Genomic DNA, 20,779 nt, shown 5'->3' with positions numbered 1-20,779 from the left:
AAGAAAAGGTGCAAATAACAACAGGATAAAAATTTAGGACTTGTGTATGGAAGGAGCTCCCCAAACTAGCAGATAGTGCTGCAAAAAAGCAAAAGTCTTGGTATGTCCCAGTATTCCTGCTTTACAGACAGGCAGTTATTTTCCTATACTGTAGGCCTATTATAATCTGAGCCAGAATATAAGCGAGCTTCAAGTCAAATTCCACCTTCTTCTCCTGTCAAATGCACTGCCTGCAAACCATCTCACAGAAAAGACTGAAAAAAAAATAAAATCGCGCCCTAACCCATTAGCCTTACAAATTTTTCCAGACTCTTGAATTATTTGGGAATGCATCTTCGGCATCAGTATCATTGCTTTGAGAGTGTTTACCTTATTAGCACTGATCAAATTAGTGAGAATTAACGTGTCATCATTCCATAGTCTAGGACAACAGTTGAACTGCGTATTCCTAATCTGTTGCAGTGTGTAACAACAAACTACTGAAGATGACTTTTTAATTTAACACACTTCTAGTTCACTTTGCAGGTGTCTATGCTCCTACTACACTGAAGTCTGCGTGCCCTGGTTTTGGAGTAGGAGGCAGAGGAGGGAAGAGAAAAGGCAGCTGGGAAAGAGGAAGGAATAGCTTCTTAAAATATGCCAGCTTCTGATTATGTAAGAATATCTGTAGCCTGCTCTAACCATCACTTCCCTGCTTGATAATCCTTGTGTGATATATTTTAAGTACAGAACTGTAATTGGAGCTGCTTTACCCTGGGAGTTTCAGCTGGAGTATGCTAACAAGAGTAATTTTTTTTTTCTTGGCTCCAAGCCATACAGTTGGACTTCCACGTGGTCTTGAGGATACAGGGTGAAGAAAGGTTATATCCTATTTAGCTAACATCACTGCTCTTCCAGACTTCCCCAGGCTCCAATGCAAGCAGTTAGGCCTCCCCTTTGCTTATAAAAGCAGAGTGCTTCTCAACTTTATTCTTTTTTCAAACAACAGAAAGAGCTTATTGTTTTAGCACCAATAACTAGCTATGGCTAATTGGCTTTTTTGAACAGTTGACAGCATAAATTTATTTAAGGGAAAAAGTATCAAAAATATCATTACAATTCCGTATGTTACAGGCATAAAGGATCCTAACCCCACTGTCCACACAGAATATTATGCATGCATTTAAGACATTAAATAAACCCCCATTGTTCAAAAGGAAAAAAAACCTCAAAACCAAAAAACTCACCCTTAACCTCCCATTCCCCAGACAGCTAATGCCATTAAAGATCACTAACAACTGTAAAATCTAACCTCTCCTCAGTCTTTGAAGGCTTTTTATTTGTTTGAGCAGAACACACCACATATATAGAACTCGTTTCTTTTTCTCACGTCCCCAGCCAAACACCTACTAAAATGCTTAAGGTCTGATATGTTACAACAAGGCAGCATTACATTCTTTATGCAACTGATATTAAGAAATCATTTTTGAAGAAAGTGAGTGGGAAATGCTGAAAAAGAAAACAGGAGAAATGTTGGAAAAGCTTTATTTATAAAGTGCTTACATATTGGGTGTTCAATGGGACCTACATGAAACCATGAGGTACATGAAACCTTAAGAACAATCCAGACTCAGTTAGGTACAAATATCAGCAAAATTCAATGAGAATAATGCACATAGTCCTCTAGTCATTCAAAATTACAACTCGCTACAAGTGCCGTTTCTGTGTAAAAGCTGAGGCAGGAAGGGTGGAAGAATATTACAGCAAACTGACAGTCCACAGAGTATCTCATTATGAACATAATTAGCCAACTGGAAATTAGGCCAAAAATTTTTGTTGCCACGACTGAACTCACTAGTATTACACCCTACTTGAAGAGGTGCACCTTTAAACAAGGCATGGACACTTGCTCGGTACTGTAGCCTTCCCTGTCTCTTCTCAAACAGATATATCTGACTTTGCTCAGCTTGCAACTCCACAGTATGAGGACACCAGCAGCTGAATATATCATCACAAAATACTAAATTTAAAGTTAAACACACATCAGCGTATCAGAAGCTGAAGAGCTGAGGGACTTGGGTATTTTTAGTAACAGTCAAAGTATTACAGATAAAGATTTGAACTGTCATTAATCACTTCTTTAGAGCATGTACTTACTTCTTGGGCTATTCAACTTACGAGCATAGTAAGAGTGTTCAAACTTACGCAAAATCGAAACAAAACAGGCATTTACCTCAAGATCTGCTGTGCCACACAGTCACATGCATGGAGTTCAGCAGAGACAGTACAGTGTGCGCACATACTGAATGTGTGATTTTGTTGACTTGCCTATGTTCTAAATGTGTGCACCCCAGGACCATGCAAAAAGCATGGAATGTCGGATGCAGGTGGTGCTACAATATGAGAAAAATATTTTAAAGAGTATCTACTAAAATTTCCATGGAGCCTCGCATTAACTTCAGTCTACAAGAACTGAATTCTAGCATTGTCATTTCAAAGAAATTCCTATTTAATTTCTATCAGACAGGCACTACCTAGCATACCACAGCTTAAATTACCATTTTCTCAGTAGCCAACTCTATATGTGCTCTTAAAACACACAGGTACTTTAGACTACTGCACTTTACAACTCAGTGAAGACTAACAGCACATACATCGCTGGTTACTATAGCTGTTAAGCATTAGCTGCAATAACCTAATCACCCATCTATTCTATTCTAAGAAATTTTAAAATTCTCTTCACAAGTAAATGGGAAGAGGGGAAACTATGTACCTCTTGATGAACAGAACAAACAAAAATATGAGGTGATTTATACAAAGAGATAATTGGAGCGGATCAATGATTAAAAATCAGAAGTTAATAGTTTCAAACTCTTCAGTCAGTTCTCCAGATAACACTGTTTGCTTCTTTTGCCCAATAAAGCAGTTAGAAAACAGCTGATACAAGACTTTAATACAATCCCATCTTTCTTTGCAAGAATGACCAAGGGTATTAAAAAGCTTTATTTCAAAGAGCACAAATATTTTCTGATGAAGTGTTCACAACTACTTGAACTTCATTCTGCTTTGACTTCTGTTATTAAGCTTATTCTAAAAAGCTTTCCATGTGTTTGCCTTCTAAGCATAAGACCTTCAAATTAATTATTATCCAACTCACTATTAAGTCTACCTCTACAGTCTACAAAAACTGTCAGTTTCTTTGAGGCTTAGAAAAAAGCAAAACGTATATTGTTAAAGGAAAAGCTGTAACATTGCCATTCTAATCTAACGTAGTATAAATATGACCTCTTTTTAAAAATGTCTGTACATGAGCCTTCCTCATGTTAGTGGTTTTTTCTTCTAAGAATCTGCTTACCAATAGCTTATTACTTTTCATGCATAACTGATATATTGTTTTCCTTTCTGTACCAAAATAGAGTATTTTAGTTTAAATGGGCAGTTAGAACTCATAAACAATGTTTCACTAAAAGTATTTAGCAAAAGTGCCCCACTGTGTAATGCACCCAGGATATCCATTTTAAAGATAATTTTCAGTATTTCTAATGAAACCAATATTAGTAGTATACGTGTAACCAAGATTGAGCTCATGGCCAGTTAGCATTTTCTGTACAAATTTAAACAGCTTTTCAAGGCTGCAGATACAGAAGTAATACAGAAATCTGACTTCAAGGAAAGTAGAAGATTTATTTACGTAGTCTGCTGCACTACAAGCTTAGGTAAATAACTTCACAAAGCTTTACCTCTGCCATAATAATGCTGTAATATTTCAGCTGCAAAGATTACATTGATCATTTCAAGAAGCTGAGAGTATAATGCTACATACAGGGACTTAGAATGAAGGTGCTTTCTTGTCAGAAACTACATACTATGCCATTAATGCAGCAAGCAAAGTGAGAACGGCTTCTTTTGTTGGTAGTCTTACCTGGTTAGGTTGGCTAGGAAAACAGGGTCTCCTGGTGTTGAAATCCTCAAATGCTGAAGGCCTTAAATTTGCACTGTTGTAAGGTTCACTGGTTACTACAGTTTCGTGTTGGAAAAGGTGATCTTTCATTAATGAACCTGATGTATTTTCTTGAGTAGTCTAGAATACATAAAGAATGCCCTTGAAATGATTTTGCATTTACACAAAAACCACACCAAACCCACCAAATTCATACATAAATGCATTGATATTCTACATAATGTATTGGAGGCATCTATAAAGACAAGTATTTTTAAACACACGTTTCAAGTACTTGTAAGTAGGCAAGTATTTTCTTTACTATGAGTCACCCGTGGAAAATAAGAGTTTCTTCTCTGCAGACCATACACAACTTGGGTATTAGAGATACATGCCTTTGTAACCCAGTTGCCAAATCATCCTGAGGAACTTACTTTAAGGAAGGAGAGATTAGCCCAGTCTCCAAGATTATGCTTTCTCTAACTACCCATGAGGCTGCCAGTATTTACAAATATCCAATCGGATGAAAAAAATCCTGAGGCAAAAGCTAGTCAGACCTTTTAAAAAATTAAAAGCAAGATCAGCTGGAAAGAAACAAAAAGTCAGTTTTAACATATACTGGCTCAATTAAAATATCTAATTACAGCAAGCGTATATTGAACAACTAATGACTGTCTTTTTGAAATTAAGGTTGTATCAGGCAATTTGATACAAAAATGAGACTATGTGGCAACATATCATGAGATATCTACAGGATGTGTGCCACTCAGAATAAGGAAGAGGAAGTATGTTTGGGTGGAATATTGGCTTGTCAGATGATCCAATTTCTGAAAAGAATAGAAAAACCAAACAGTTCTCATTCTTTAAGCTTAACTGACTGGGATATACTTAGGATACAGTAGAGCATATTGATACAAATCCCACTGGGCTGCCAAAAAATGTACTGTACAATGTTTTGTTTGTATTGAGACACGCTGTAAAGTTAACTGGCTGTCATCATCTGATAGCACTGAGAAAATTCTGGCATCATCCAACTTCCAGCAATGAAAATGTTTCAGCTTTATTGTAAGGATTTGTATATATCAAGAAAACATTAAGGAGGAAACAATAAAAATACTGCAGGAAACTACTGAGGCAGAGGCAAACCTGAAGTTTTGGCAGGTTAAATACTAACACCGAATCATTAGTTTTCATTTATCAAAATATTTAAGGAACTTATTCTGTGATTACATTAGCACCTCACGTACATAAAAGCCTAATGTATCAAGTTCGAAGGCATCTAGATAAAGTGGAAGCAGCTGTTCTATAGCTGATCTTTAGGAGAAAGAAAATCATCACACCACTAAGAATGTATATATTGTTCAGAAGGAGTCTGAGTGGAACAACATCAAAATCAGAAATTAATTAATGATCAGCTTTAATACTAGAGAGCTTATACCCCACGAAAGACTATAGCTCCATCAGGTTAAAGTTCCACTGAAAAATTTTGAACACAGGCAAAACTCCAGAAAGAAGTACTTTTTGCAGATCCTTGAGCATGACAACACCACTAAGCAATTGACCCTGTTGTCAAAATTACATTTTCTGGTCAAACACTTTTGGGAAAGGAGTACAGAAGCAATGTTGAAATGACTGGCAAGAGTTAGATTTCATGGATGTATGGTTATTTTAAGAGCAAAAAGCATAAAATATTAGTGCAATATCAAATATCTTCCTCGCAGGAGGTACTCCTGCAGGTACATTGCCCAATGACATAAAAAGCTTCCAAAACACTGGTTCAAACCACAGGAGAGCCGCATTCAGAATGAGGAAGAAATGTCTGCAACTATTTTTGGTTTGAGCAATGTTGTAAATGCTTACAAGCAGAAACTATTTAAGTTAGGAACGCACTTAACAGCTAAAAGCCATTTTACAGAAACCGCAGTGATAAGCACTAACCCCTCTACCCCCCCAGATATTACCAATTTGAGTGGTCTAGGGAGAAGGATGAGAGCTGCAAAAACTACTACTCCTTCCTTCCCAGGGAAAAACCACATACTACCCACAAGCCAGTCTTTATCCCTGGGTAAGATCTGCATCAGCCTGCATTATTTCCTGTCCCTGCAGGTGCTTCACACCTTTTTTCTTCAGAAATAAACTACCTACACCACAGAGCAAAAAGGACACATGCACGTGCTCACACAGACGCATATGCTCCCCTTGGCAGTCAAGAAGGGCTCCATCTAATAAAGGATACAGGCACTGATCATCTATTACAGTGCTAACTAGCAGTACCAGACACTGATGTATGAAATACAAACCTTAATGTTCAAGCAAGCCTTTGTGCCCTATACGCAGCAATTATAAAGGAATGCTTTTATAAAATTCCAACAGAGACACCACAATTCAAGCTAATTGACTTCAAGAACAAATTTTGGGGTGGCAGGACATAGAGAAAGGCATCTGACCTTTGTAAGGCAAGAACTCATGAGACAGCTGTTCAGAAAGCACAACGCTCAGCCTACAAATAAATCTGTATACTACAGGTAAGTGGACACAGCCTAACTTCTGGTATTTATGAAAAATGAAAAGTGATCAGGTCAGTTATGATTGTATTTAGCTTATAAATATTCACTATGCAGAACTACAGAAATGCCAGATGAATAACCTGAAGTCTGTATATTTAATTAAACTGATAGTTTTGATGCAGCTAAAGCACACTTATTAGGATCAAAAAGGCTTTCTTTGGACGACACTTCCTGCTCCAAACGTGACATTTTATGACAAGGTCATAAACACCTGAAACCCCACATTTATAATGGAAACACTGACAACCTGATGGGAGAGGCTCTAGAAACAAAAATGCTATTGTATTGAAAATGCATTTAAGTAAAAAGCAAACATGTAAAGTTTTCCACAAGAACTGAGCTTGGTATATTAAATATACAGAATATTACACACAAACACAGATGCACACATTCCCCTTTTCTACTGTCCAAAGCAATTACACCGCCCACATTCAATATCCTTTAACCACAGCCTGCAAAGTACAGTACTGGCATAGGTTATTCAGTATCATCTGTAAAGTAACCTACGCCAGTTTTTAATGCACAACGGAAATCTGGTTTGCTCCCAGCTGCTGGTATAATAATTACTGTCCTATGGTTGCTAAGAGATACTCTGATTTTTTTTCCAAGACTACTAAAACATTTCTGTGCGCGCAGGCAAAAGGATGCTGGGTAAAGCAATAAAATGACTCCAGCTGTAGCTCTCCAGCAGAATTCAAAGCCAGATGACAGCTGTAGAGAAAATGAAAACCAGACTGAGCTTCTCTTCTTCGAATTTTCTCTCCTTACTTCTCCCAGTTTGCCAGAGTTAAGTCTGGGAGAGAATTCAACATTGTTCTGCAAACATTGTTAAAAATGTTCTGCTCTAAGTAAGTTTAATGATTACACAGAAGGATGGATGAGAGACCACATTTCCGTTGCATCCCAGTTCTTTATTTACTTCCCATGAGGCCTGAAAATCTGCTGTTTGATGCTAACCAACACAAGAAGAGTTTAAATGTTTTTTTTTCCTTAATTTTTTAATTGTGAATAAATGATACAGGGTTCAAAAACATTTGAATAACTTCCTTCTGCTTTAGCTATTTCTAAGACTTGATGGAGCAACTATTTTCATATTTGGCAAAGAAACTCTATTATAATCAGGTAAGTATCTCTGACATGGACTGAAATATTACCTAGATTACTCTGAATGTTTTGTACAGTTTAAAGTAAAAAACCAAGGCATTTGACAAGCCTTTTTCTTCCAAGACTGTTCTACCTCAATATATAAAGCATACTAGAGGTTTTTAGGGATTCCAAGGAAACAACTAATAAACAAAACCACAAAGCATACCTCTGAGGAAATAAGAGAGATGGAGACGTAAAAAGATGTTAGGGATACAGGTGAGAAAAAAAAAAAAATCCTCCTCTTTTTAAATACTACTCAACAAAAAAGCTTAATAAACCCAAATAATTTTAGCACAATACATTATTAGTTTTATTTTAAATGGATAATAGAAACTAGTATTACTTCTAGTTCTAGGAACTACAGCTAGCCGATTTATTAAGTGCACTAAATATTGCTAATTTTCAGTGTTTCATCATGTAGTATTTTCTTCTCCAGCAAAACAACACAGTGTCAAGGGTAAATTATTTCACATTTCCTTACAAGTCATAACATCAAGTTAATTTTGTAAAATAAAACTTCTGCAAACCTTTTGTTACAGACAAAATAAATTGAATGGTCACTAAATAGTGCACTTAGAAAGAGGTCACAAAATAGGGTATTTGCAAAGAGGCACATTAACCATTTATATCTGCCTGCACCAAAACCACTTAAGATGCATATAAGTTGCAGGTCTTTTCCCCTTCATATTGACAAAAAGCCCACTGCACCTATTTCTGAAGGGATAAGCCAAACTTTTTTTTTTATTGCGTGTAATTTATCAGTCTACAGTTATCTTCTGCCAGTAGTAAGAAACTCAAAAGCGTAAGTGCTCAATTTCTTATTACTTCAAAACTGTTAAAATGTGTTGGTAGCCTATAAATAACACCAGTATGGCTGAATCAACAAAACCTGAAAGAAATTAAGACTCAACTGCTCTATTCTTCAGTTCTCAAAAGCAAGACTTACACATTTCAGTATCCAAAACCCACATAAAGATATTTTTAAATGCATGAGCTCTAGATTTCATTTAGTTAGATTTATTTCTAAGAAAAAAAATAATTCTGATTTTTACATTTTTTCAGTTAAGCTAAATGAGTTAGAGCAAGAAGTTTATATTTGGTAGAAGAAAAGAATCTGAGCTAATCTTTGCACAAACAAACAGACAGACTTAAACAAGTTGCTTGTCTACTGCAATCAGAATGCCTGGTTTTACACCAAAAAATCCAAACCTCCTACCAAAACAAATTTCTAATGAATATATCTGTAAGTATATATACATTCCCAGGATTCATTTGCAAAAATTACAGGAAGTCAGATAGCTCTGCATTAACTCATTTGTGTATTTCTATTTGAAATTAATTTAGTAAGACTAAAGCTTATTTAATGATATAAACAATTTGCATATAAAACGTTCATTAAACAACTAATAGTAATTGTAATCATTCAAGCAACCATAATAAGCAAGTATGAACACCCTTAACTGATGGCATTTTTTTAATACTAAGATTTTAACATTATTTGTGAACAACAGAGCATCTAAAAAAGCTATAATGAAGCTACGTCTTCTAAAAATGACAAATTTGATCTTCAGTAAGAAGAATGTTTTCTCTGTGAGATTTCATTTAAAGAATGTAAAAAAAAGATCTAGTGACCCAAGATACAATATAGCGTGCAAAATGCTAGCCTAGAAAGCACAAGAAAAGAGTTCAGGTTTTGCATTTGCATTTAAGGGTTGCACGTACAAGTCTTGCACAACCCCTGTTTCTGCTTGCTACATCTAAAATGTGATATAATACTCATTACAAGTAGGCATTGAGGCTTAACAGCAGTCCCACCGACTAGATCAGAAGGCTGTATGTTTTGATCTTATTCGCATCATTTCATTTGCTCTCTGTAGTACCAAATAAATCCAGCCAGTAAAATAATTTACGAAGCATGTTTTGCTTTCTTCATCACTAATTACCTTCACTTTTTAAAAAAACACTGTTAATGAAATTTATGTACAAACTACATACTACATTCATACTTCAAATATGCACTAAATACAGGATTCCTGCTGTGTAAGATGACTACAACAGCAGAGGCAAAACACCTTGACAGCAGACGATGTAACTGACAAAAGACCTATTAAAATTAGCATTTTCCAATATACCTTGATGACATCCTGGGGACTTTACCTACAATACTAACTAAGAAAGAAATGAAACCAAAGAATACCAATACACATGATAGTTACTACAGCGTATAGAAAAAAAATATCTAAGTGTATTAACAAACATGCTATGAAAAGTAAGTGTGAACTAACCCTTTTCTCTTTTTGATATTCTGCTATTTTAAAAGCAACTTATGACTACTTAATATTTTTAATTACATGGAGGAGCTCCACTGCTTGATCTTTTCTACTTCATTCCTTAAAGGTTACAAATTACAATTCTGGAAGATTGTTCTGATGAAACACCAAACATCCCATTGCCCTCATATCCAAGTGTCAATCTGCTATAACATTCTATCCACACTCTAAAATGCCCTTGCATAGATACACTCCAAAACTTACTAAGAAGTACTACTAGAGTCTTGGGAAAACAGCTTATAGAATAAACAGGGGAAAAAAAATATCATTAGGCCTTTTAAACTATAGTGGGGTGGGAAGAAGTCGGGGTACAAGTCAACATGACTCTTCAAATATGTAACACATAATATGCTACCTTTAAACAAAACGGTCTTATCAGTCTTTCAAGTTAAAAAACCCCCTGGGGTATCAAGTTCCACTTTCAACAGTATCAATCTTGGAAGGGGGAAGGAATTAATGACTTGGAGGAGAATGTGCACTATTTGGTATTTCCAAGATATTTGTGGTGACTAGACTTAGTGCCTGTAACTAAAATGCTTTAGCCTTTCTACACTGACATTCGTAACGCTGCAATTATTGTTTCGTTATTGATACATAAACCTGATTTAGATGAAGCATAGCTAAACCAGGGTGGGTTCAGCCTTTCCTGTATCTCCCCACCCTTCTGGCATTGTTATCGATAGGCAAGTCTAGTATCATTTATTTTACTTTGGTATGCAGAGATATGGTAAGAAATATTGGCTAGCTTTTTTGCCTCTAGAAAACAGGTAATTCTTGCCATCTATCCACAGCACAAATCCACAATTAAGCAATGTATGTTGTGGTGAAGTAATGAAATATGCCTTCCTGTCTGGAACGTAACAAATAATTCTAGCAGCAGTTTGCACCAAACAGGATTGTTTGTACCTGTAAGTTACATATAGATGCTTTTAAAAATATATATTTTTTTTAAAAAAATATATAAAAAGTAAATCCACATCATCTATTTACATATCTAAATATACCTATATTTACATCTATATGGAATAGATGATGTAAATACACTTTTCTCCGCTTTTCCAATAACAATTTTTGTAAATATAAAGAATCACAGATATTTGCTTCAATTTTGGCATCCTTATATAGAAACATAATAACTAAGCAGCATAATCAAGAGCTAATTAATTTCCTTTAATCTCATTAGGCCTGTAGAAATTGCTCAATTATTAATACTTGCAACAAAGCATGTTTAAACAAGTCTTTTAAAAGCTGATTAAGGATTGCATTAACTTTGGCACACATTTCCTCCACCTTGTCAAAATCTCATTCTTATTTTAAATTCAAAATATCTAATATTTATAGCAATTTTACTTTAAAGTGCCTTAAAATAAAGCACTGCAAATAAAGAACAACAGGTGGTTACACAGCCAACACTTACACAGAGATACATTTCTTCTACCATAAAATGGAAGGAAATCAAGAGACTCTTCTGCATTGCCACTGCATTGCAGTATCCTTTCTAAATACTTGACTCTCAGACTCCTATCATAATTTTATTCTTACACATATCTTCAAAGTAGGCTGCTAATTTTCTTGATTTTGTGTTGCAGAGGTTCTACACTGCATCCATCTACACTGATAAAGAAGTTAATACTGCATAAATGACAAAACTCTTTCCCTCAAGAAACCACTTAGGAATACTATCAGTTTTCTGAATAGTCACTAAGACCCCTGAGTCAACTTGTTTCTATACCAGCTTCATATTAATTTAAATATCTGCACTCTGAAAACCGAACGTGTGTGTGAATAACGCCAAGACTTTCCCTGAAACTGTAAATAGGAAAGAAGAGATGACAAGCACACATAGACACAAGTAGGTTTTTACTCAGTTATATTACAGCTATTTACTATATGTATATATCCATAATATTTGTTTATACTGGCTTTTTAATTACATGGATTCTTGGATATTACCAGGTAATGCTACACATCAGTGTTACAGTACTTGATATGGTATTTGTGTAAAGTATTATAACTCTGAAGCATAGTAGAAGATAAGTTTTTACCTCTTATGCCATTGTGACCTATAGAAATTGAATGGTGCAAATAAGGATCAGTAAAAATTTGAACCTCAACAAGTGACTGCTTTATCTTCAGTGGGTTTTTAAAAATTATCTGAACTTCCACCCTTGTTTGGACTAGATTCTTTTAACTGTTATGTCAGCATCTTTTCAATTCGAACCATACAATGTTAGTAGTGTCTATTCACTGCAGTGTGAAATCTAGGAAAACAAATAGGATGTGCATGTAAAAGACGACGACTCCTGACCCCTCTATTTTTTTCCCCCAGAAGAATATCTCATGTTCCCATGAGTTCAAAGAGGACACATAACCTAGAACAGACACTGTAAACTTAAAAATTAAACTCAGGATGGTTAATCATCCTATTGATTAAATATTGACTACTTAGTTTAGGACAGACAATATTGTAAGTCTTCTAGATAATTGTTCTGGAACTTATTTCATTAAACTGAAATTTGCTATTGCTCTTATTTTGCTTATTCTCACTAATGAAAACAAAAATTGCTCAGTGAATTTCTTCAGAAAATAACTGCACAATTAATTTAAAAATTTAAATACTCACTTGAAAGCAGTCTTCTGCCACTTCAACATCATTTTGGGAGGGTGGATAACCTACAGAAAAAGTAAAAAAACCAAAATAGACAAGCTTATTTTCATTTTATTTACAGTTTACTGCTTCCAGTAGTCCACACCATCCTTCAATATCCAGCTATGATGATATGAGTATGCTTGTTTACTTTTTTAACCAGTAGATTACTGTATTTCAAGTTGATTTTAATAAGTACCATTCATTCCTACATTCTATATTTTGTATACTGAGTATTCCTAACCACACTCTTCTCTCTTGTTCACACCTTCCTTGTAACATTTTCAAAGTGCCATCAGAAGTCAGAAGCAAGGGGGTATATATTCTTGTTAATGTAGCATTTTGAAAATTAAAGGCAGAATACATTCAGTTGGCATGAATGCATGCTGTGCTGTATTTTGCTATAAATCTGCAGAAATTGGAACTGTGAGACCCTAAGAGAGAAAAGGACTCATATGTTCTCTAATTATTTCTCTTGCAGGGATATAGATGATATCAGCACAATTCAAAAGAAGACATTTAGTATGTCAAAAAGCATTTCCCTTCAGAAACATGTTTCTCCCTTTGCTAATATGTTAACACACATTAAATCCCTAAATTTACAGCACATCACAGCACAGAATACTTTGTTTGAATTTCTCCCTTTGAGTTACTTTTTACAAGCCTGAAAGATATGTTCTTCCCATGTTCTCTTCCCTCCCTCCCTCCCTCTCCCCATTCAGCAATACATTTATCATATTTTCAGCTCAGAATCGAGGCTTGGTGATCTTCTTCAGTTTGCTCACTAGTTTCCATGAGATCAGTGAAGATCTGGAACCAGTTAGCCATATTGCTATTAGAGTAAATTCTACTGTCCCATATAACCCTGTCCTCAGAACTACTCTGTGTCAGCTGCTACTAAACAAATAAAACTATTAACTGAAAGTATGTGAAGATAAAAAGAGAACTCAATGGGTCTCAAATCATTCAACTTCATAGGTTATGCTCTAAGAATACAAAAGCTGTAACAAGCTTCTGAGAAGAAGGTTCAAGAAAGACAGTAGAACACTCCAGCTTCCTCCATTTTTTCACCTCTAAAAAAACAGAGGCAATGCTTTATTCTGTAGGAATGTTTCATGGAATTACCTTATTAGTGTTTGTGAAACAGTTTAAGACACTTGGATGAACGGCACTTTAGAAACGTCAGAAATACTATTTAAGAACTGTTAAAATCTCAATATGCTATAGATCAATCCACATCCTTAAATACTGTCAGCACTGATGTTATGCAAATTGCTTTGACTTATCTGATTTACTAAACACTTAAGCCCCCCCCCCCCCCCCCCAACCCTTTCATCCAAAATAGGTACCTTGAGAAATATCCTCTACTGCTCTCCGAATACCTCTGTCAAATGCTCTTGCATCAGCAGGACTCTGAAATGTGAGGCCAAACTTTTTGTCATCAATCTTCCAGTGGTAAAAAGTAGGAGTAACTTTGTTGTAAACTAGGTCCTTCTTTAATGTGCATTCCAAGACCACCTTCCAGAAAGAAGACAGGAGGAAAAGATATCACTGACCAATATATCAAATTTGAGAACAAAATGTAGTCTTCATGAATTACCTGAAAACATACATCATAAGAGCAGATTAAAGTCTCTGTTTAAATTTCCTCCTGTTACAAGGATGTATTTTTAACTTCATTTCCATTATGGCCAAATTATCCACTAACAGTTGCTGAAAGGTGTTATGGGTTAAGGACACTATTTGTATACCAAGTGAATTTTCCCAGCCTTAAAAGTATCTCATACCTGCAGCAAGCACTTCTGTCAGTACAGGCTTGCTAGTTGTTCAGCAAATTAAATAGGCCACACCCCAGAAAACCATTACTGTGCTGATATCAAGTATCACTGTATCACTGGGAATTTTGTTTGTATACTTATTCTATAAAACTTTTGAGCACTAGACTAACTTCATGCTGCTTTCAGGCCATATCAGTTTTCTCCCAGAAAGGCTACTAGAGAAGAGAAAATAATACAGGAGAATTGTTTTAAAATCTGAAATTAATCAAAACTAAAATATTTTTGAATGTATTACTGCCTATACCTAGACACAAATATATTTATGGCTCATGTTCAACTATAATGAAAACAGTAATTAGGAACTATTAGCAGAATTATTTGGCTACAGAACCATTGCTGGTATACATGCACATTCAGTTATGAAGTAAAGTTGCAGTCTTCACATCATTTTCCCACTTTAAACTGGTTGGTTTTTAAAGTATATTTGCATATTTAATTTACCTGCAAAAATTATTTTATGCAACATTGTGACATTGAATGTTTCTTGATTAAAAATTCCAAGGTGAACAAGAAAGTACGGGGGGACATGCACCAATCTGCTCCTGTAGCACTAGGTATAATAAAACGCACAGCAAGACAACCTGTATCTCTGTATTACTACTAGACTCTAAAAACCTACACTGAGAGGTGAATGCGGAATTTTAATATTTTGTCATTTCAGCATTAATGTATTTTCAGAATTTTCATTTTTAATTTTGTTACATATGCAGCTTCTTGAGAGAAAAACACAAAATTTCTTACAGCATGTGGAAAAATGAGGTTAATTATAAACATAACTGAGAAAAATCTCCAAATTAAAAAAAAAAAGTCTGTACTTGGATTATTTTTAAATATCCTTTGTGTTCTTCCTCTCCTTTCCTTGTCTAATTATTACACAGCCAAATAGGTTTTTTTCTCCTGCTCTTCAATATTTATTCCCCCTATCCTACACCTCACCACTGATCATCTTTTCTCAAGTTTTACTGCCTTTTAGCTCTGTCTCTAGAAGGATGACATTCTTTCTGCACATACAAACTCTTTTAGCATTAAAATGATTTTTGTTACTCCACTCTGAATTCCATAAATGGTCAACAATATGTAGGTAGAACTGCCTGCAAGAAAGCATAGGAGGGAATCTAACTGTTTGCTGTACATGTGCAGGAAAAGGTGCTGCAGCAGAAAAAAAAAAAGTATAATTCTGCAGTTCTAAGGTGTATTAAATGATTGTTCTTTGTTCCTTTTGATGATTTTAAACTTGCTTCCTCCTAAAAAAGCGGAGTTAAAAATGAAGATTTCTCACATCACTGCATTTTCTAGGTGTGTGAGCACTTTAGAGGGATCTCTACTATATTAAACATCAACTATTTTCACACTATATTTTCCGTGCAGTTTCACCCAAAATATCAACAAGAAGTTCTGCAAGACCGATTTCATAGCATCTCAATGAACACCTGCTCCCAAAGGGGTTAATCCAGATTATGTTATACTGAAAATTCATACCTGGATGACAAATCTTTTTAAAAGATGGTACCACTGGAGTTAAACTACTGCATTAAAACTTCACTGAGTAGAAGCTATGGTTTTCAAAGAAATCCAAACCAAACCAGAAAACCCCCAACCCACCCCCACCCCCCCCCCCAACCCAAAAAGCAACACTACTACAACCTGGCCCTCACTTCCAACCCTCACAACTTTTTATAAGACAAGCAATCATTAACAAAACAAGCAAACATCCTTGCCAACACTGTAATTGTTTTCAGCTTGACTTAAGGAAACAACAAATTTGACAGGACGACACTGATTTTTAAGATCTAAAACTGTATGGAAACAGACCAGTTAACAGAGTAGATGTAAATGGTTAAGGGCATTGAAAAGGGAAAAATTAGTTGCATCAAAATTGTATGTGTTATCAGACATAAGAATCCATATAGGTGAGACTCTGTCTGCCCCACCTGAGAGAAAACCCAAAACCTGTAAGTCAGAAGTAGCAGTGGGACACAAATCTATAACCATCCAGCCTTCAATAGTTTTTGTTGCATCCAGAAACACTAAAAACCCAAACTAAATAAAAAACATACCAACCTTCTGCTAAAGCATTTTTTTTTCTCCCCAAAACACTTTGATGCTTTGTAGCAACAACATATTTTTTCCCCTATTAAACATAATGCTGTCAAAGGCTTCTTTATGCTGAAGCATGCAAACTACCATTGGGACTGGGGAGGAGGTATCCTAATACACATATCTCCAAAGCCTGGAAATGAAACCAAGCTTTTAGCAATACAGGTATTTTTTTTCAAGTCTTAAATATCCGCAACTCCAATAATTTTTTTACTGCACTTTGCTATGGTTTGGAACTCTCTACCTCATATGTGAAGGTGATATCACACTCTCCCATACTGTTTCCAAAAATCTACCTTACCAAACCTTTTTAGGTAGACATTCCCTAAGATCTCCAGTGATAAGCACAACAAAACCCTGCAAGACTGTAAATTAAGTGACTACGGCTTAACAAAATCACATTGTTTAATAAACGTAAGTTACTGTTCTGAAGGTTTTCTTTATTTGGAGACTCAATATAAGACTTCCATGCCAATATGAAGCAGCCATCTTAGCACATAATGGGAAAAGTTGCAGAGTTCTCAGACTCAAGACAAAAGAGCTCCAGATCCATACAATCCAAATCTAAATTCTCAGAGCATAAATAGGGTTGAATGTCTACTTACTACTATTTACAGAAAAAAATCCTTTTAATATCTGGATGTCATTAAGTGCAATGCTAATGAGATCATAGCTACTCGTAAAAATATTTGCTTGCCACGTGTTTCTTTTTTCACCTCTACAAGATACATTCTTTAAAGATATCAGAAACTGTTTGGCTTGTGTAGACAAGATGAATCTCTAAAGTTAGAAATTTTAAACTTTCAACACGTCAAATATTTTTGAACAAAAATGAGTATTTAAGATATTAGCATCATTATCTAGGGCTTGTTTCAGAAACAAATATGAAAAAACCCCTTATCGCATTTGATATAAATTTCTGTTTTGGTAACAGACCCATAATTGAACATTTCTAGATACTGGATACTATTTTACTCGTTTCTAGCTGTACTTCAGCAGTTTATGACATTACATGTAGATAGATAGTTTTGCCATTTCTCATTCCCAGCCCAAATCTACAAACATATAAGCATGTAGTTTTTGATGAAACTTTTGAATGCCTTTTCTGCTAAATAGAATCAAAGGCTTTTCTCTAGTCTTGGGACCAAGCAGCATGATCTGAGTATATTCTTGCTTCAGAGCATGTGGCCCCAGTGCCACCGTGACCCTGTGATATGATTATTATTCTGCGCATGCTCCACCCCCCCCCTTCAAAAAAGTAAGATTATCTAAGGGCTGTACTACAGCCCATTAGAATCAATCTTTTCTCAAACTTTAAAGCCAATTTAAAAAGTAAATGATAAATTTTTTGAATAGCAGATTTTTAGAAGAGAACAGTATTTATACTCAGTTTCAGCTTCGTACCTCTCCCTTTACACAATTACCTGTTCTTCAAAAGAAAGATTTTAAACTTTGATTTGTCACTCCTGACTCACGATCCAAAAGATACTAGTCACTTTTTTTTCTCTCCTTCAACTAAAAACTTGCATGGCAATGGACTGGAGAAGAAAATAAAATGGAACAGAGAAGTCTATTAAACTTTTCATTCAAGAATGTAAAATTCACCAAAGCCTAGAAACCCATAAGCTTGAGCCTAATGTATGTTTAACACTAGTGCTATTAAGATAGAAGAGAGCCACTGTAAACACAGTAAAAGAGAGCAGCAGACCTGACCAGGTTTGGAGGGAGTGCAATTGTTCCAAGCAGACTGGCTGGAGCCAGATCTAGGTAGGTGAATATAATAAATGAGGAAACGTGTAATTATGTCAAAGTCTTCACGAAATACCCTTACATTCCAACGCAGATCTAAACAACCTGAGCAAACTAGCGGGGAGCAATCCCTCTCCTAAATTAATTCAGTGGTGCCACCACTTTGATTTTCTTCTCAGATAACTAGGATGCTTTTTGTGAACCCCATGAGATGTCTTAAATAGCTTGGTACTCCACAGAAACTTTGGAAGCTCTACATGTAGCTTGAAGCTGGTTTGTAAAAGGGCTGATAGTAATCTAACTCTCAGGTATATAAAGAAATTACAAGAAACGCCTCCAAAAAGGAACTTCAAATTTTGATGTTCAGTCCCAAAGTGTTTAATTTATACAGCTGACTTACAGACTGAGATCTGTAGTCCTAATTAAATGCCTGCACATCCTATAAAATATATGGGGAGATCCAGCACACTGGAATGAATTGCAATGCAGTGTCAGAAGCAGTACTTGGAGAAGTAACAACTAAAGCTAGTTTACAAGAAACAGTAAGAGAAGAGATAAAAGAGCTCTCATTCTTTTTGAGTATAACCATTTAAGAGGCATCTAGAAGATACCTCCATCAAATACCTCACCTATGGATTTCAAGTTGCTTTGGAATAAATTCCACCTTTCTGCTGACACATAGGTTGAACAGTAATACTAACATTACAATTCTCATATTTCTTAAGTAAAAGCCATAGATCTGATTCCATTTGCTCTCTAACCTGAGGTTATTTCAAAACCCATGCTTCCCTGTGTCCCAGAAAAGTGGTCCAAATTCCACACTATAGGTTTTCCAGGATAAGGGAATTTCTGCATCTTTCCTGGAAGCTGAGCCAGTTCACAAAAGAAAGACTTATTAGCCATAGGAAATAAAAATATAATCTAGCTATAGAGGTATTTTAACAGTGTGTAATGTGACTTGAGGCAAGGGGGTGAGGAGGAAGACTCCATTTGTAAGGATTACTTTCTTTTTTAATCCGTAGAAGTATTTTCAGAAATTTCTGCATGTACTTTGCAAAAAAGTGAGTGAACTGGAAATCGTGGTCAATTGACCAAGCTGTAATTACTTCTAGATACTACAATACATTAAAGATGCCTGAAGACACATGTGCTCAAAATCTGAGTAACTGAAATGTTCAAAATGGTTTAGGAAGCTTTTTTGAAACTATTGCTGTTAAAAATATTGCTACTTTCTCTTTGCAAATACAATGGCAGAGCAACCAACTAAACAGCATATAACTAACTTCAAAGATTATTCAGGTATACAGATTTACACACCAAGGCCATTCTAAAATGAGATTAGAGCAATGCTAGAGCACAGAAACAGCAGATTCAGTATAACTCATACTCAAAATGAGAAGATGATCAAAATATTTGGTCCCTACTCAATAGCAAACCTGATGAACCCATAGCAACTTCCACTTTTACTTTATTTTTAAAGAAAAAAAAATTAGCATTTTATGCCACTGACGTAATCTTCAACAGTCCTTTTCAGGGTTGCCTCTGAGAGCAAAGCCTTCTTCACTCTTTCAAGTTGGAACAAACAATTACATTTCAACTTCTTGGTGTTGTTTTTCTCGGTCTTTTCTTTGTATTAGGAAATATAATAGTCACCTGTCAATTCTATTTGGACTTAAAAAAGCAATTGTTTCGCTTCATTAAAGAAAAGGTTAAAAATTGTGCTTGAACAGTAAATCCACAGGAACATCCTAAGAACAAATGTAAAATCATTAACTATATTTAAAGCATAAGGATCAGAATAGTTTTAGAATCAGTGACCGGATCCCTGTCCAACAGAATTTCTCTTCCAGTCCCTGCTACAGTCCTTCTGAAAAAGTGTCATGACCTAACAATGTCCTCACATACCTTGGTGTAGGATCTTGTTTCTTTCATGCCAACAGAGGTCTCCTTGCATAGTGTGCAACTTTGTTGTTAATTCATTACACATTAGCTGTTGCTTGTAAGTGCATTATTTGAAGTCTGAGTTAATACATGCATACATAGCTTCCTTTTACTCAGTTACCAAAGCATCACTGGCTCTACAGTGTTCCTCCCCACAGCCTAAACCTGTATTTGTCAGTTCCCTCAGCTTTCTTCAATACACACTGGATAGGTGTTCTTCTTAACTGCATTTCCTCCATCTTTTATCCTGTGGTTTTGAGGGGCTGACTTCCAACAGTCGCTTCCTAAAACTGCTGTAAGATCAAAATCTGCCTGACAGACTAGTAGGTCACATTTGGGGGCAGTAGGGGAGGGACAGACAGACACAGGATGGGACACACACAAAAAACCTGAAAAAAACCCCCAACAAACCAAACAAAAAAAAACCTGTTCAGGACAATAAAGGTTTGGAAAACATACAAACATGAGCTCCATTTTGGACAGGAAGGGGAGCAGAGACATATAAAGCTTTCTACCAGAAGTGGAAGCGAAACAAGGCTTGCCCG

The 20,779-nt window shown here is 35.6% G+C and overlaps 1 protein-coding gene across 4 annotated transcripts in view; it reads right to left on the bottom strand.

Annotated features, from left to right (window-relative positions):
• Positions 1-20,779, bottom strand: part of SPRED1 (sprouty related EVH1 domain containing 1) — a 63,924-nt gene that overhangs the window by 6,115 nt on the left and 37,030 nt on the right. For all 4 annotated transcript variants that reach the window (XM_049825938.1, XM_049825940.1, XM_049825936.1 and 1 more), the window contains 3 exons: positions 13,959-14,127; positions 12,586-12,635; positions 3,902-4,060 (listed from right to left, as the gene is read on the bottom strand). In XM_049825938.1, coding sequence (XP_049681895.1) covers positions 3,902-4,060; positions 12,586-12,635; positions 13,959-14,127 — 378 coding nt within the window. The remainder of the gene's footprint in view (positions 1-3,901; positions 4,061-12,585; positions 12,636-13,958; positions 14,128-20,779) is intronic.

Source organism: Accipiter gentilis, chromosome 22 (assembly GCF_929443795.1).
Source record: "Accipiter gentilis chromosome 22, bAccGen1.1, whole genome shotgun sequence".
In the NCBI taxonomy this organism is placed as follows: Eukaryota; Metazoa; Chordata; class Aves; order Accipitriformes; family Accipitridae; genus Astur; species Astur gentilis.
This window is presented reverse-complemented; position numbering and strand designations above follow the sequence as displayed.